Source organism: Lathyrus oleraceus, chromosome 6 (genome assembly GCF_024323335.1).
Source record: "Lathyrus oleraceus cultivar Zhongwan6 chromosome 6, CAAS_Psat_ZW6_1.0, whole genome shotgun sequence".
Taxonomy (NCBI): Eukaryota; Viridiplantae; Streptophyta; class Magnoliopsida; order Fabales; family Fabaceae; genus Lathyrus; species Lathyrus oleraceus.
The window spans coordinates 155722054-155739463 of record NC_066584.1 but is presented as its reverse complement, the minus strand read 5'-3'; the positions used below and the strand labels follow the sequence as shown (position 1 = coordinate 155739463).

Sequence of the window (17410 nt, the reverse complement as noted above, 5' to 3'; positions counted from 1 at the left end):
CATTCTTTGCTTGTGATTTCAAACTTAGACTCTTTATTGAAAATTAGAAACCTTGCCTTATGCCATTGCATTTTTACACTCTTTTCTTAATCAAACTTGTAAATGAACTTAACCATATTGACTTAAAATTTAAAAAGGCAAAAAGAACTAACACTCATTCAAACTCTTTTAGGCCTTTTGTGCCTCTTTTAAACCTAAATTTTTGTTAAAAGTAATTCACTCACTTTGAAATTGATACCACGAACTACGAGGTTTTGGTCCCTCATTTTTATGTTGGTGCGTAGGCACAAGTCTGAAGGTCTTGTCAAACACAAAAATATAATTAATGAATTCTTTTCTCATCCCCACACTTTATTTATTGCAAACATGTTTTATACTAAAACATATACACACATAAAAAAGGGTTCCCTAGGAGTACCTAGGACACTTTGGGTGCTGACACCTTCCCTATGTGTAACAAACCCCCTTACCTGTAATCTCTGGCATTTTATTAGCTTTGATTTGAAAACTTCTTATCTCTGGGTTTTGTTCGTACTTTTCCCTTTTTTCTTTGGAAACAATAAAAGCGCGGTGACGACTCTGATTTTATTGACGTTAAGTTTATCCATAGCTTAATGGTCATGAATTTACCGCTACAAAAATTAAGTGGCGACTCTGCTGGGGAGTAGTCCTCAGTGGGTTTAGCCTACTTTTTTTATGTGTATATAATTCTATCTTTGATGTTTGTATATTTTTTGTGTGATATAATCTGCTTGTTGTGCTTGGTGATATCTGAGTGGTGAGATAAGTTCTAACCCGAACTTGAGTGCAATTAAGATAGGAGGATGGTATAGTCATGTTCGACTTGTGTGGAGTAGTCCTTAACAAGTTGGATTGAGACCCATCTACTCAATGGAGACCCTTTTGGAGATATTGATGTCACACAAGTTAGCTGTGGTTAGGCATTACTTTCTCTGATTTAGCGTCCGAGAAGCTGAGGGTCGTAGAACATTTAACCCAACTTGGCCTATTTAGGATGTAGTGCGGAGACTGTTCAGGTGTAGACTTGATAACAGTTGTTACGTGATACTACACTCAGACGAGTTTCTCTTGAGAATATTATGGGTTGATTAGTCATTCATCCTAACTTGTAATATCTGATAGATGGAACTAAGACACTGGGAACTTTTTAGAACATGATCTACAGGTTTTTATCCTTAGTACAGCCCTTTGGGATGGTTCTTAACTTGACTTCATGCTCGTGACTCACAACAAACCCTTCATTCTTGGTTGATCCAATCAAGTCTTGTCAATATCAATGGAACTTGGGTGTTGATAAGGTGAAAACCATAATCCACCAAAATGGATGATTAATCTTGACAATGACTTGATTCATCCCTTGACCTTTGTTTGTTTGCCTTATGTGTGATCCCTTATTTGTGATTCTTGCATTCATGCATTCATACACATCATAACATTCATCACACGAAAAATAACTTCAAGGAACTGAGGTTTTATTTGCAAATATTTCCAGACCATGGATTGTGGACGAAGGAACACTAAGAAGTACAATTTTAGATGTCCTTATTTGAAAGAGCTAAGGAAGCTATCATCTTTTGTATTAGATCTCTTGGACTTTAAGCAACGTCATGGGAAGCTCCTATCTGCATTGTCTGCTGATGTAGTTGAAGGACTCTTGAGTGTGTTGGTTCAGTTTTATGATCCTCTCTACCATTGCTTCACTTTTCCCGATTATCAGCTTGTGCCTACGTTAGAGGAGTATGCCCATCTCTTGGGAATACCTGTTTCTGACAAGGTGCCTTTTGATGGATTGGAAGAGATTCCCAGATATGATCTTATAGATGAAGCTCTTCATTTAAAGAAGTATGAGATTGAGGCTCATTGGGGGAAGAAAGGAGGAATGTATGGGTTGACTTCTGAGTTTCTTATTGGGAAAGCTACTGCTTTTGCTCAGGCCGGTAGTATGGATGCCTTTGAAGCTATCTTTGTGATGCCCATCTATGGTTTGGATTTGTTCCCTAAATTGACGGTTTTGTAGCGGTAAATTCATGACCATTAAGTTATGGATAAGCTTAACGTCAATTAAACCAGAGTTGCCACTACGCTTTTATTGTTTCCAAGGGAAAAGGGAAAAGTATGAACAAAACCCAAAGATAAAAAGCTTTCAAATCAAAACTAATAAAATGCCATAGATTATAGGTAAGGGGGTTGGTTACACAGAGGGAAGGTGTTAACACCGAAAGTGTCCTAGATACTACTAGGGAGTCGTTTCTTGTGTGCATATTTGTTTTTGTACAAAATGATGTTTGCAATAAATAGAGTGGAGGGATGAGAAAATAATTCATTAATTATAATTTTACGTTTGACAAGACCTTTGGACTTGTGTCTACGTACCAACGTAAAATGAGGGATCAAAACCTCGTGGTTCGTGGTAACATATTCAAAGTGAATGCATTGCTTTTAACAAAATTTAAGTTTTAACAAAGGCACAAAAGGCCTAAAAAGGTTTGAATGAGTGTTAGTTCTTTTTGTATTTTGAAATTTTAAGTCAAGTATAGTTAGGTTCATTTACATGTTTGATTAAGAAAAGAGTTTAAAAAATGCAATGACATAAGGCCAAAGTTTCTAATTTGCAATATGGTCTAAGTTTAGAAATCACAAACAAAAAAGATTTTAAAAGGAGGGAGAGATTTGAAATTAAAGAAATGGAGAGGAGATGAAGAGACTAATCCTAAGCAAAAATTTAAAAGTTAATAGTTGAAAAGATCTGACCAATGGGCTGCAATCCAATAGACAAGAATGTCATATAGAAACCCAAATTTCCCTTGGGCTTTATAATCGAGCAATATCAATACACAAATAGCAAGATGAAAAACAAGACATCAAATAAAGATAGCCACATCCAAGCTTAGCTACTCCATGATCTTCTTCATAATCTCCCATGTATCAGATGACATACTCCTTGAATGGCTCAGAGATAGGCATTAGACACAAGTTCAAAGTAACAACTTCAATAAGACCATATAGTAGATGAACTCAAATGGAATCACAATACTTGCATCAAATGAAGTTTTAATTCACAAGCACTTGGTTTCATGAAAGTTGGCATTGGCCAAGTCCTTTTACATAGGGAGTGTTGCCTAATTCTAAGTCCAATGTCTCAGATCAAATCCAACAGTCCACACAAATGTCTTTTAGTCTTTTAGGGTTTTTGTTGTTATTACATACATTAAGGTCAAAAGACCACAAACACAAACAAGTATATACAATCACAATATAATCACAAGATAAAGATCAAATGAGCAAAGTGAAAATGGAATTAAGGTAAACAAGTTAAATGATATGAATAATGGCAATAGAATAAAGACTTTTAAATTAAAGTGCATAAAAGTAAATGGCTTGAAATTAAATGTTAGTTGTTAGTTGATTAGAAGTTAGTATTGCTTTCTCTTTGTTTTGTTTAAGTCATTCTTTGGAGAACACTCAACCCACTATTCACAAGCATGGATCCTTGAACCAAGACATCTTTCAAAGAAAGGAAAAAAGGCCAAGTTCCCATACAATACCATGAAAGAGGGGAGACTTACAATCTCACTTACTAGAATGCTATGCCTTTTGTATCAACAATTTAGCGCTATGTTAAGCATTCGTAATTGGACTTATGTAGAAATCACAACTATTTAAGGTCGGGCAATAGAAATTTTAGTTTTAATGTATGTTAGAGCTATGGTATTATGAACCATACTCCTAAAACATACCACACTTAAAAGAATGCAAAAGGGGTGGACCTAATCTCATCCATACTTAGGTTGATTTTGCAATCAACTAGCCTTAGGATATAGAGATATCATAAGTCTATGAAATGAATGAGAAGAGAATAGGATTAAGATGAAGAGGGAGGGGGAATGGAATCAACACCAATTGGTCAAAGGAGGACTTTTATCAGATTAAAATCATTCACTCATTTTGGGAGATGAAATGTACATTTCACCAATCCCCTAAATCCAATGATTTTAACTCAACAAAGTCAAATCAACCTTGACCAAGACCCAACAACACAAATCAAACTCAACAAGTCAATATCAAAAGCTCAACACAATTTATTTTGCAATTAAACAATTAAAATCAATTAAATAATGCATTAAATTAAATTATGGTTGGTTCAAATCCTAAAACCTCATCAAAACATCAAATAAATGGCCATGAGATTTATCATAGGTCAAACAAGGTCAAAGGACCTTGGAGAAAAAATTTCATTAATTTTTGAAACTTAAAACTATTTTTAAACAATTAAAAATATTCACAAAAACAATTAAATAATGAAAGATATTAATAATGATCCAAAAAATAATTTTAATTCAGAAAATGAAAGTGGAATTTATTTTTAAAAAATTGGTGAAACTCGCATATTTTTGGGATTAATATTAAAATTAATATGAATTAATGAAAATAAACCAAATAAAATAAAAATCAGAAAATGGCAAAAAACGTGGACCACTTGATCTCCCTCATTAATTGTGGTGGCATCATCGAGTGGTCCTTAGCGCGCGTTCCATCATGGACACGAGTTAAAGCGCTGCAAGGATGGTATTCAAAACCAACGCACGAGATTAAAATGTTTTGTAAGGATCATGTGGTTCAGGTGAGCGCCAGCACACCACCGGAGCCAAAGCTCCGGTCTCCTTCTCCGGTGAGCCTCACTGGACTGGTTCACTCACCACCATCACCAAAATAAAAAAGGAGGACATGAATTTAAAGTAGAAATGCTCAGGAGATCGAATCTGGCCTCAGTTTATCCTAACTCCAAGTATATTGAAAGATACAGGGAGTTGAAATTTCAGGATCATTATCTGAGTTGCTTCAATTTGACCTCAAAGCAACTCAATCTTGTTGCCTACATTGGTAGGACTTCAGACAACCAAAGATCAAGAAGAATTATGGGGAAATGAGTGAGAATCGAAGAGATGAAAAATTCTGAAAAATACCTTCAATGCAGGTTTGTATGAACACGATCTTGCTTCCACTTTCTCTTGATCTTGCTCTGGACACTTTATGGAATGGAATTGAATCAACAAAAGGCACAAGACTCTTGGAGATTTGAATCTCAAAATAGTGGAGATTCAAACTCAATTTCCAATGGAAATTCTCAAGGTTATCCTTTGAATGAGAAGGTTTTGGAGATTGGGATTCAAAGTTGGCGCGTAGGGTCCTCAATTCAAGGTGCAAGGGTCTCTATTTATAGCCATATGATTGCCAATTGCACACTTGAATTAAAGTTCCAAAAGTAGCAAAGTACATTGCATGGATGCATGGGCGTGTGATAGGCCGATGTAATCATCTCTTCAGGTCCAAAAATGAGTACAAACATTGATGAAGTCACATTGGTAAGCCATGCAATTGTGTATGAGAAATGCAAGTTCAATTATGCCAAATGGTCATCCATGTTTAAGCCATGCGCAAGTCACTCGTACCTTGTCCAAATGGGATACAATTGGACTTTTTGGAAAGGTTAGACCAAGAGGGACAACTTTCATTTTGAACAATATTTTATTTGAAGCTTGGATCATGATGAATTTTAAGGTGGATGTTGGGAAAATCAAACATATCAAAAAAAAAAATTCTAAGTGTCAAGCCATATGTTCACTTATTCCACCTTGCCTAATGTTTTATGTGAGCTTCAAATCAGAAAGGTTCCTTCATCAAAGTTGTATCTCTCTCAAAGTCCTTCAAAATGGTCATAAATTTGACCTCATTTGGATTTAGCATGAAGGAGTTATGCTTTTTTGAAGTTGAGGAAAATCACTTGTTCAATGGCATTGGTCCAAAATGACCTATAACGTATCCTCATATCACATGCATTTAAAAGTTGAATTTTATCTTCCTACAAACATAAAAGTTGAATTATACATCTTGAATTTTATTGTATAACTTGAAAATCTTTCATCTCACAAAAATTGAGCCAGTTATGGCCTTGGGAAGTTGACCTCCAAATTAGGATTTAGACAAAATGACCTATAATCTTTCACCATAAAAAATGACTTTCCAAGCAAAACTAGCTCTAGACCTCAACATGAAAGTTGTTTGGAATGTCATTTAGAGTAAATTTTATCTTGTAATCATTTTAATATGACAAAAATTGTAGGAGATAGGGTCTAGGGAACCCCAGTTTTGATCAGATGAATTCCTCTGATCAACCACCATGAACCAACTTGCTAGCTTGATATTATATTGACTTTTGGGACTCATGGAGGATCATATATGCATAAGATGATTAAGTTTTAAGTATCCCTTTAAATATTTGATCAATTGTTGAAGAAGCTTGTTGAAGAAATTACACAAGATACCCAGATGAATTAGGGTTTCCAAGGCAAACCACCTCCAAACTCTTGATGATTTCTTGATCAAAATAACATCTAAAGACCATGGGGATTAATATATGATTCTTAGAGCCATAGTAAACCAATTCTTAATTGATCTCCTTGTAATTAGGATCTTAAACCCTAGGTGTGAGCTTGCCAGATCAAAGGTGAGCATGTGCTCTACCTACAAAAGAGTTAGTTTATACAAAGACATATTTGGTAATTTGGTTAGTAAAAAAAATGATAAAATACAAAGTATGATACAACCAAATGTGCTTGATGGTCTCTCCCATGCAAACCCAATGAATGAGGGGCAAGGAGGGTGATAAGGTGTGATCCCAGTGCCAATGCATATGATGAGATAGCATGAGGGATCTTAGGATCAAAATTGGTGTCTTACAGGTGCCCCTATTTAAGGACGTTCTAACTGAGGAGATGAGGAGATGGGCTTAAATAACAACATATAGAAACAAATTATGGTCCCTAAGAGACCTCATGATGCATATGATATGAATGTTGAAATAAATCCCTGTGGGGAAATATTGCCACAAAGGAAAAGAGTACGGAGAGACTGAAATTCCACAGCAGTATAATGCATTCCATAAGGAAAACTTACTGGGGAGACAGAGACTCTGGGGAAAAATGTTTGTGCATAGGCCAGGCTACAACTTAAAATAACTAGGGGGCTCGAGTGATTCCACGAAAATAAATCAATGGAAAGACTCAGTCGGGGAATAAGGGGAACATCTGCAGGGGAAACGGGTAGATCAGAGCAAAGCTGAAATACTCGAACCAAACAGGAAACAACGATTTCACTATGGAAATGCACACTCAACTCAATTGGGGAAGAAACGATCTTTAACACTAGAGGAGCAGAAATATATTATCCGTTACCGGTTACTGGGTAAGGGGATAACAAAATCTGAAAAGAGGACATCCGTTACCGGTTAGGGTAAACATATCAAGGATGACTCGCTGAAGGAAACCAGGAGGTGTATTCATTACCGGTTACTGGGTAAGAATAAACTGCTGGAAAAATCCAAAATAGGATTTACAACTACCAGTCACTATGCAGAAGACCAAAGAGAGAGAATATCCGTCATTGGTTAAAGTGAACATATCAAGGATAGACTCAAAGGAAAGAAAAACATGTCATCGGTTAGGATGAACATATCAAGGATAGACTTGCCTGGGGATTCTATGGAGGATATCCGTCATCGGTTAAGATGAACATATCAAGGATAAACTGCCTGAAAAAAGTAGGAATTATATCTATCGAAATACTGGATAGAATACCAACAAGAGAATATTCATCACCGGTTGAGATGAACATATTAAGGATAGACTCAAACGAAAGAAAAATCTGTCATCGGTTAGGATTGACATATCAAGGATAGACTTGCCTGGGGATTCTAGGGAGGATATCCGTCATCGGTTAAGATGAACATATCAAGGATAAACTTCCTGAAAAAAGTAGGAATTATATCTATCGAAATACTGGATAGAATACCAACAAGAGAATATTCGTCACCTGTTAGGATGAACATATCAAGGATAGACTCAGAGGGGAAAATAGGAATTACATCTATCAGTTACTGGATAGAATACCAAAAGGAGAATATCCGTCATCGGTTAGGATGAACATATCAAGGATAAACTCTGCGAGGGGAAGAAAATCAGGATTTACAACTACCGGTTATTAGGAAGAAGACCGCAAAGAGGAGGAAATCTGTCACCAGTTAGGATGAACATATCAAGGATTAACTCTCTGGGGAATAAAATAGGGATTACAACTACCGGTTACTGGGGTAGAATACCAAAAAGAGAATATCCGTCATCGATTAAGATGAACATATCAAGGATAAACTCAAAGCAAGGGAAGAAAATATTTGTCATCGGTTAGGATGAACATATCATGGATATACTTCTTGGGGAAACGTGAAAACAAATCTGCTGGGGAGAAAACGTTACTCTTGCTGGGTATTGGGCAAAAGTGAAAACATGAGAAGAATATTACCAGTTACTGGGTAATATACTCTCAGGGGACCAAAAAGCATTTATCAAGGCAAGATCTAGAAAGAAACGGTCAATCAAAGACTCAACCCAATAAGGGCATAACTCAAGGGGAGTGGTTCCGTCCAGATACTCAACTGGGGAGGGAACTGAAATAACAATCATCCACGAGGAAATAACTCAGTGGGGAAAGAGAAAGGTTAAAGTCTTTCTACTTAATGAGCTGACACTCTATAATTGAAAGAGGACAGACAAGCCAAATCTGTATGGGGAAAAATATACCACCATAGTAGAGGATCAACATGAACAATGAATCACAAAGTGCAACAATACAATAATGAAATTACATTAATGTATATGTATATATGATGATTATGCTGACAAAACGATCACAAAGGATACAAATGCCACTGGTTTGAATCATCGACACAACCCCTAGCCAATCCTCACAAAAGGGAAACAATTGCTGGAGAGAAAACAAACGAACGCCTCAAAGGCTCAATCCTGGCTGGGCAAAGCACAAGGAGAGGATCTACTGAGGAAACTGCTACAACATTTTCGAGGAATTTTAGGTCAATTCTATATCAAATGGGAGACAACCCTGCATGGGATTAACACAATAGCTGCTCAAAATCAGGAGTAACTCTGACGACTTACAGGGAAATGAAATTTGTCGAAACCATGCAAACTGCCGAAACAACACGCCTACAACTCAAGGGAGGCCAACAAACTCGGCTGAGGAAACCAACAGAACTCGGCTACTAAAACACTGTCGAGAGTGAAACAGGGATTACGCCCACTGCTTGGGGAGAACCAATAATGCTCCATATTTAGGGCTTACAACTTTTCAAACTGCTGTTGATATTCTTTTAAATGATATTGATTGCTTAAAAATAACTGCTTTTATATATTTAAGAAAACATGATTTTAATTTTAAAACTTTAATTTCAAAAATGATCATAATAAAATTTAAATTTTGGCTGAATTAAACAAGAGTAGAAACAATTGGATAAAAAGCTCAACTTTATTTAATGGAATGGTGGTCTGTAAATGACAAGACTCCATAGATCTTTACAAAAGTTGAAAAATGGTAATTTACATGGAAAAGGGCTACATTGAATACAATTATCACTAATCCTTCTATCAACTTGTGATGTCCACTGTGCTCTTGGTGTCGGCAGGAGATGATGAATCAGAATTGACCGATTTACTCAAGAAAGTCTTCAAAACTGAAGATCAGCAGCCTGCAGTTACTTGCCATAATCCCCAATTTTTACATAAATTGCCCCAAGGTGGGGTACTCAATTTATCGGGATAATTTTTCTATTTTTATGTCTCTAATTTTTGCCTGGATCGTCCTTTCGGGTTTCAACCCACCGAGATGCTGATTTTTTCCTAAGTCGCCCTTTCAGGTTTTCAACTTAGCGAGTTGTTATTTTCTTTTTAGGCAAAGTATTTCTTGACTGCATCAGCATTCACAGGACGAGTGAACTCTTCACCATCCATATTTGTAAGAATCAAAGCACACCCTGAAAAGTCTCTCTTAACAACATATGGGCCTTCATAATTAGGAATCCATTTGCCCCTAGAATCTGGCTTGAAAGATAGAATCTTCTTGAGCACAAAGTCACCTTCTCTGAATACACGAGGCCTGACCTTCTTATCAAAAGCTTTCTTCATCCTTCGCTGATATAACTGTCCATGGCACATGGCAGTCAACCTCTTCTCTTCAATCAAATTCAGTAGGTCATACCTGGTTCGACACCATTCAGCTTCAGTCAACTTGGCTTCCATCAAGACACGCAATGATGGGATCTTCACCTCTACTGGGAGCACAACTTCCATGCCATAAACAAGTGAGAAAGGGGTTGCGCTTGTTGAAGTGCGGATGGATGTATGATACCCATGCAAGGCAAATGGGAGAATCTCATGCCAATCCTTGTATGTCACAACCATCTTCTGGATAATCTTCTTGATGTTCTTATTTGCAACTTCAAAAGCCCCATTCATCTTAGGTTTGTAGGGAGAAGAATTATAATGTGCAATCTTGAAATCTTTGCAAAGAGCTTCCACCATATTATTATTCAAGTTAGATCCATTATCAGTAACGATCTTACTTGGCACACCATATCGGCATATAATCTGATTCTTGATAAACCTCACAACAACTTGCTTGGTTGCATTTGCATTCGATACCGCTTCAACTCACTTTGTGAAGTAGTCAATTGCCACCAGAATGAAACGATGTCCATTCGAAGCTTTAGGCTCAATCATGCCAATCATATCAATTCCCCACATGGAGAAAGGCCATGGAGAGGAAATAATATTCAACTGTGTCGGAGGAACATGAATCTTATTTGCATAAATTTGACACTTGTGGCATTTCTTCACAAACTTGCAACAGTTAGATTCCATTGTCAGCCAATAGTAACTTGCTCTCAACATCTTCTTTTCCATAGCATATCCACTGGAATGAGTACCAAAGGAACCTTCATGTACTTCAGTCATCAATAGGTCTGCCTCGTGTCTATCCACACATCTGAGCAGAACCATATCGAAGTTTCTCTTGTACAGTACGTTACCATTCAGGTAGAAATTGTCGGCTAATCTTCTCAAAGTCTTCTTATCTTTCAAGGATGCCCCGGGTGGGTAAATCTGACTTTGGAGGAAACATTTGACATCATAATACCACGACTTCTCATCTTTGACGTCTTCAACAACAAACACATGAGCTGGCCTATCAAGACGCATCACAGTCAGATTGGTCATTCCAATACTTTACCACAATCATCGAAGCCAACGTTGCAAGAGCATCTGCCATCCGGAATTCATCTCGAGGGATACGATGAAACTTAACCTTAGTAAAGAAAGTTGAAATCCTCCTCGCATAGCCTCTATATGGTATCAAACCGGGTTGATTCGTCTCCCATTCACCTTTGATTTGATTCACAACCAAAGATGAATCTCCATAGACATCTAAATACTTGATTCTGAGATCAATGGCCTCTTCTAGCCCCATAATTCAAGCTTCATACTCAGCCATATTATTTGTACACTTGAAAGTCAATCTAGCTGTAAACGGAAAATGAGTGCCTTGAGGAGTAATGATTACTTCCCCAATGCGATTACCATATTGATTAACAGCTCTATCAAATACCATGCCCCAATGGGAACCAAGTTTTGGCCCTTCTTCCAGCAATGGTTCATCACAATCTTTCATTTTCAAGTACAAAATCTCTTCATCAAGAAAATCATACTGCACTGACTGATAATCTTCAATCGGTTGGTGAGCCAAATGGTCAGCCAAGACACTACCTTTGGTTGCCTTCTGAGATCGGTATTCAATATCATACTCTGATAACAACATCTGCCAACATGCAATCCTTCCAGTTAAAGCAGGCTTCTCAAAAATATACTTGATTGGATCCAATTTGGATATCAACCAAGTAGTATGATTTAGCATATATTGACGCAGACGCTTAGCAGCCTAAGCCAATATGCAACAAGTCTTCTCAAGTATAGAATACCGAGTCTCACAATCGGTGAACTTCTTACTGAGGTAGTAAACAACATATTCCTTCTTTCCAGTCTCATCTTGCTAACCTAAAACACAACCCATACTCTCTTCAAGCACAATCAAATACATGATCAAAGGTCTTCCTTCCACAGGCGGAGACAGAAATGGAGGCTCAAGCAGATACTCTTTGATACTATCAAAAGCTTTTTGGCAGTCTTCGGCCCAATCACAAGACTGATCTTTCCGAAGAAGCTTGAATATAGGCGCACATGTGGCACTCATATGTGAAATGAATCTTGAGATATAATTCAAGAGGCCGAGAAAACCTCTGACTTGCTTCTCAGTTTTGGGTGCGAGCATCTCTTGTATTTCTTTGACCTTGGCAGGATCAACTTCAATACCCTTCTCGCTGACAATAAAGCCCAACAACTTACGAGAACGAACACCAAATGTACACTTATTGGAATTCAAGCGGAGTTTGTACTTCCTTAGACGTTGGAATAGCTTCCACAAATGCTCAACATGTCCCTCTTCATCAATGGATTTAGCAATCATATCATCAACATAGACTTCAATCTCTTTATGCATCATATCATAAAAAATAGTAGTCATTGCTCTCTGGTAAGTTGCACCAACATTCTTTAAACCGAAAGGCATCACTCTATAACAGAATGTTCCCCAGGGTGTAATGAATATGGTCTTCTCCATATCCCCGGGTGCCATCTTGATCTGATTATATCCGGAAAATCCGTCCATAAATGAAAAGTATTTGAATTTAATTGTGTTGTCTACCAACATATCAATGTGTTGCAGAGGGAAATCATCTTTCGGACTAGCTTTATTCAAATCTCTATAATCAACACACATACGGACTTTTCCATCCTTCTTAGGAACAGGCACAATGTTGGCCATCCACTGTGGATACTCAATGGTAACAAGGAAACCGTCATCAATATGCTTTTGCACTTCTTCTTTGATCTTCACTGCCATATCAGGATGAGTCCTCCTCAACTTCTGCTTGACTGGAGGGCATTCTGGCTTCAATGGCAATCTATGCTCCACAATCTCAGAATCCAAACTAGGCATGTCTTGATAGGACCAGGAACACACATTTGAATACTCTCGGAGAAGATCAATCAACCCTTTCTTAACCTCTGGACACAGTCGAGACCCAACCTTGACTTCCTTCATATCATCCTCGGAACCTAAGTTGACTAACTCAATATGATATTCGAACAACTGAATGGATTTTCCCTCATGCTCAAGTAGACGAGACAATTCATCAGATACTTCTTCATCACTTCCTTCCTCAGCCTCAAACATAGGGAATTCAAAGTTTGGCGAAGGAGTAGGATCATTGTATTCAATGGATTTAGCAACCGACCTGCATAATGATTTGATATTTTGATTTTAGAGAAGTGATTTGGTGACCAAATATTATGCAGATGGACAATTATATTTATTTATTCATATTTTTTTGTTTTACCATTTTCCAGAAAAAGCAAAAAGTAAAAATAAAACATCATAGATGTGGATGAATAGAATTGAATTTTATTAATGATCAAATTTGAAAATGCCTAACAATGTTCACTTCTCCCTTAGGCATAGGAGAAGGATTTTCAAAAATAATAAAAGCAATTACTTAGAATGATGCATAATAACAGGAACATCAACAACGGTCCAATTGTTGCAAGCTTTTCCATGCATCACAAAATTGGTGCAGCCTTCATCTTCATCACCCTCGATCACGGCAGCTAAGTGTTGTTCATTACCATGAATGAACCCTCCGCTACGGAAACTGGGTTGCACATCTTCAGCTCGAATCTCAGATGAACCTTGTTGGAATCCCAAACCGGCTCTGCTCTGGTTCTTGACGATCACGCCACTATATCTCATCGGAGCTTCTTGATACGAAAATCTAGAAAGAGTTAATTTGGGTAGAACATTCAATGAAGAACTGGTATCAACCAATATGTTTGACAGAGCATCCTCCTTGCAATTCATTGAAATGTGCAATGCTAAATTGTGATTTCTACCCTTCTTAGGAAGTTCCTCATCACAGAAGCTCAAATTGTTACAGGAGGTGATGTTAGCCACAATATGATCAAATTGATCCACCGTAATATCATGCTCAACGTAAGCTTGCTCCAATACTTTTTGCAATGCTTCTCTGTGTGCTTCAGAGTTCATAAGCAGAGACAACATTGAAATCTTGGAAGAAGTTTGGAGCAACTGCTCCATCATATTGAACTCACTCTTCTTAATCAACCGGAGTACCTCATCATCATCATTAGGCTTTAGGTCGTTGGATTCACCAGACTGACATTTTGGAGCGCTAACCAGATCAACTACAGGCACTTCAACCTTCTTACTGGCAGATACGTCTTCTACACTCTTTGGGAACACCGACCCAAAAACTCGACCGCTACGGGTCACCTTCGTAACATCAGCAATGCTCACAATAAAACTGGTTGTAGGAAAAGGAACATCTTGACCATTATCCAACATAGTTGCATTATACTGGTACAGAACAACCTTATCGGATGCATACGGGACTGGACCCGTTAACCATATTACCAACGGCGATACTGATTTATTTTTGACACTGTTACTGTTGTTGCTGTCAAATTGAATCACCACTCTCTCTGGTGTCTTGAACACAACAATTATAACATTCACATCGTCACCCAAGTGACGGGACTGAAGAATCTGGATCATACCCTCATCCATAAACCTCTGGATGTCTCTCTTCACAACCACACAACCTCGGGGATTAACACTGCAGATTGCACAACCATCATGGTCATGCTCACAATCACTTACCATATAGATATCTTTGTGCATCGTCACCAAGGATCTTCTAATGAAACGTACATCATATACTTTGAACTCTCCAGGAAAACCATCTACCATATTAACAAAAGGGTTACCATGAGCAGGTAGTGGGTTAGCTTTGACATTAGGCGCACAGTCTTCAAAGGACACCATCCCACTTGTAACCAACTTCTGGACTTTGTACTTCAGGGGGTAACAGTTCTCGATATCATAGCCAGGTGCCCCTTGGTGAAAGGCATAGTGAAGCTTTGGCTTGTACCACCATGGAAGTGGTTCTGGAATCTGTGGAGGATTTCTTGGTTGTAAAAGCTTCTTGAGAACCAAAGACGGATACAACTCGGCATAAGTCATAGGAATTGGGTCAAAAGAGACCTTCTTCCTCTCGAAATTTTGTTGTTGTTGATGATTGTTGGTGTTGTAGTTGTTTGTTCTTTGCGATGGTTGTTGTTGTTGTTGTTGAATGGGCATTGATTGATTGTTTGAAAGTACAAGAATAACAGATGATACTTGATGATGTTGTTGATGGGGTTGTGGACTTCTTCTAACATGAGGCCTCTGAAGGTAGAGAAAAACAAGAAATGGGGTTTGAATTGTTTTGGAAATAAAAACTTTTTAAGAAAACAAACACACACAGAATAAAAAGGGAAATGATACAGAATTTTATACTGGTTCGCTTGAAATTCAAAGCTACTCCAGTCCACCCGGCCAAGGTGATTTCACCTTCAAAAAGGACTTAATCCACTAATCTTGAAAGATTACACAACCAATCGTCTAAGAGAATAATCCCTTAGCCCTCTCAAGTATACAAACTACACAGAGTCACTTGAGGAAGTACTTTAAGCAAAAGTGTGAATTGTAATGTAATGTGCTTCTAACAAACAAGCAAGAATTACAGAATTCTAAGAACAGTAGCTTTTCACGTAAGAGCAGCAACTCGTGAAAGATAAGAAAGAATGATTGAGAGTTTTCGTATTCTTGTATGTCTTAGGTGTCTCTTCTTGTGAAGTATTCAATCCTTTATATAGGCGTTGAGAAGGACTGTCGGAGTGATGACAAGATTTTGGTTATTGAAGAATGTTTATTGTCATTACTCTCCTTGCTTCTTTCTAAAACAATTTTATGCGCCTCATTATTTCCTTCTAGAAATAATTTCTTTCCAAAACCATATTTCTTTTCGGTTACGTGTTCTGAACTGGTGAATCTGTATTAGAGTCTTCGTAAATCAGAGTTTAACGTTAAAGGTTGATAATATCTAACCACATCATAGTTTCTCTATGCTCTTGACTTCTTCAGATTTAGAGTCTGGATTCAGTCTTCTTTACCAGAGTTTCTGACTTCTTTATGTTGCGCTGGTAACTGCGTTGATCAGAGTCAAAACCTTCTGGACGCGTTTTCTCTAAGTAGCATCTGATAGTTGAATTTTGTATCTGATATGTTGATCTATCTGATTGTTTGATCAGAGTCATGCACACTTAAGAAAAATTTCGTTAGAGTACCATTTTTGTTTCATCCTTTGTTATCATCAAAATCTTAGAGATACATTGTATAACCAACTTTGTTCTGACAATCTCCCCCTTTTTGATGATGACAAAATAATACAGAGAAGAGGTGGAACACTACAGAAATATTTCATATTAGATAGAAGGGGAACTCCCCTTGAGTTAGAGCCTTGGATTAATCAGAAGTTCTTACCGGACCTTCCTTGGTTTAGTGCTTTAGCTACTTTCTTGCATATCTTAAGTCATTAATTTAGTAATAATTTTAAGTAATGTTTGCAGTGCTTTGAGAGGATTTAGTTATGTTTCCATCAGAGCTGTTTTAGTTCTCCCCCTTTTTGTCAGAATCAAAAAGACATAGCAAAAATATGATATTAATAAAGAGAGCAGTTACAGATAAGCAGCATATAGAGCAGATAGCAGAAAGCAAAAAGAAAACATCAAAACAGAGAAAGCAACAAGCAAATAGCCTAGGTTCCTAAAGGTTTAGAGGCGGAGGCATCCGTTGGAGCAGCTGGGACAACATGTTCTGAATGTTGATGTTGACAGAATCCTGTTGATCCAGCCTTGCCTGAACTACCTGTTGTTCTTTCTGTAGTTCCTCTAGAGTTTTCAAGACTAGAGGGACGAACCCAGAGTTGGAGTGCTCCCCCTGAGTCAGTGCATCAGCGTTGGCTTTGGCAGCTGCTTCTTTAGTAATACGAGTTCCTTCTTCAGCATCGGCTTTAGCTTTTGCCTCAGCCTCAGCAGTAGCCGCAGCAACAACAGCATCAGCGACAACCTTGGCTTCAGGTTCTCTGATTCTCTGTAGTTCTTCTTGGCATGCTTTCTCTTCGGCTTCCTTCCTTGCTCGTTCCTCAGCTTCTCTGGCTAAGCGCTCTTGAAGTCTAATACTAGCGCCTCTGATGAAGTCATTGCTGACTTGTTTAGAGAGGCCTTTCAGTTCGAAGGCTTCAGAGGTCATCCAACTAATTACTATGTTCCAGTGGATCCTTACAGCAGAGGGATCATCACTGATGCCAGAATTAATGGCCAGAGACTTGACCTTCTCGATTGAAGACTCTGCAAAAACTTGTATTGCTTCTTCAAGGGTAGGAATGGTAGTTTCTGGTTCAGTCGCAGAGGCTGGGGAGGGTGGAGAGGGTGAGTTTGAGGCACTGAGATTGAGTGTGGGAGTGATGGAGGCAACG

The 17410-nt window shown here is 37.9% G+C and overlaps 1 protein-coding gene across 1 annotated transcript in view; it reads right to left on the bottom strand.

Annotated features, from left to right (window-relative positions):
* The window catches only part of LOC127094512 (eukaryotic translation initiation factor 4 gamma-like), a 31010-nt gene extending 13826 nt beyond the window's left edge, over nt 1-17184 (bottom strand). Inside the window, exons 1-2 of the mRNA XM_051033336.1 lie at nt 16801-17184; nt 16417-16459 (exon numbers count right to left, since the gene is read on the bottom strand). Of these exons, the coding sequence (XP_050889293.1) occupies nt 16417-16459; nt 16801-17184 (427 nt within the window). The remainder of the gene's footprint in view (nt 1-16416; nt 16460-16800) is intronic.
* Nucleotides 17185-17410: the final 226 nt, after the last annotated feature.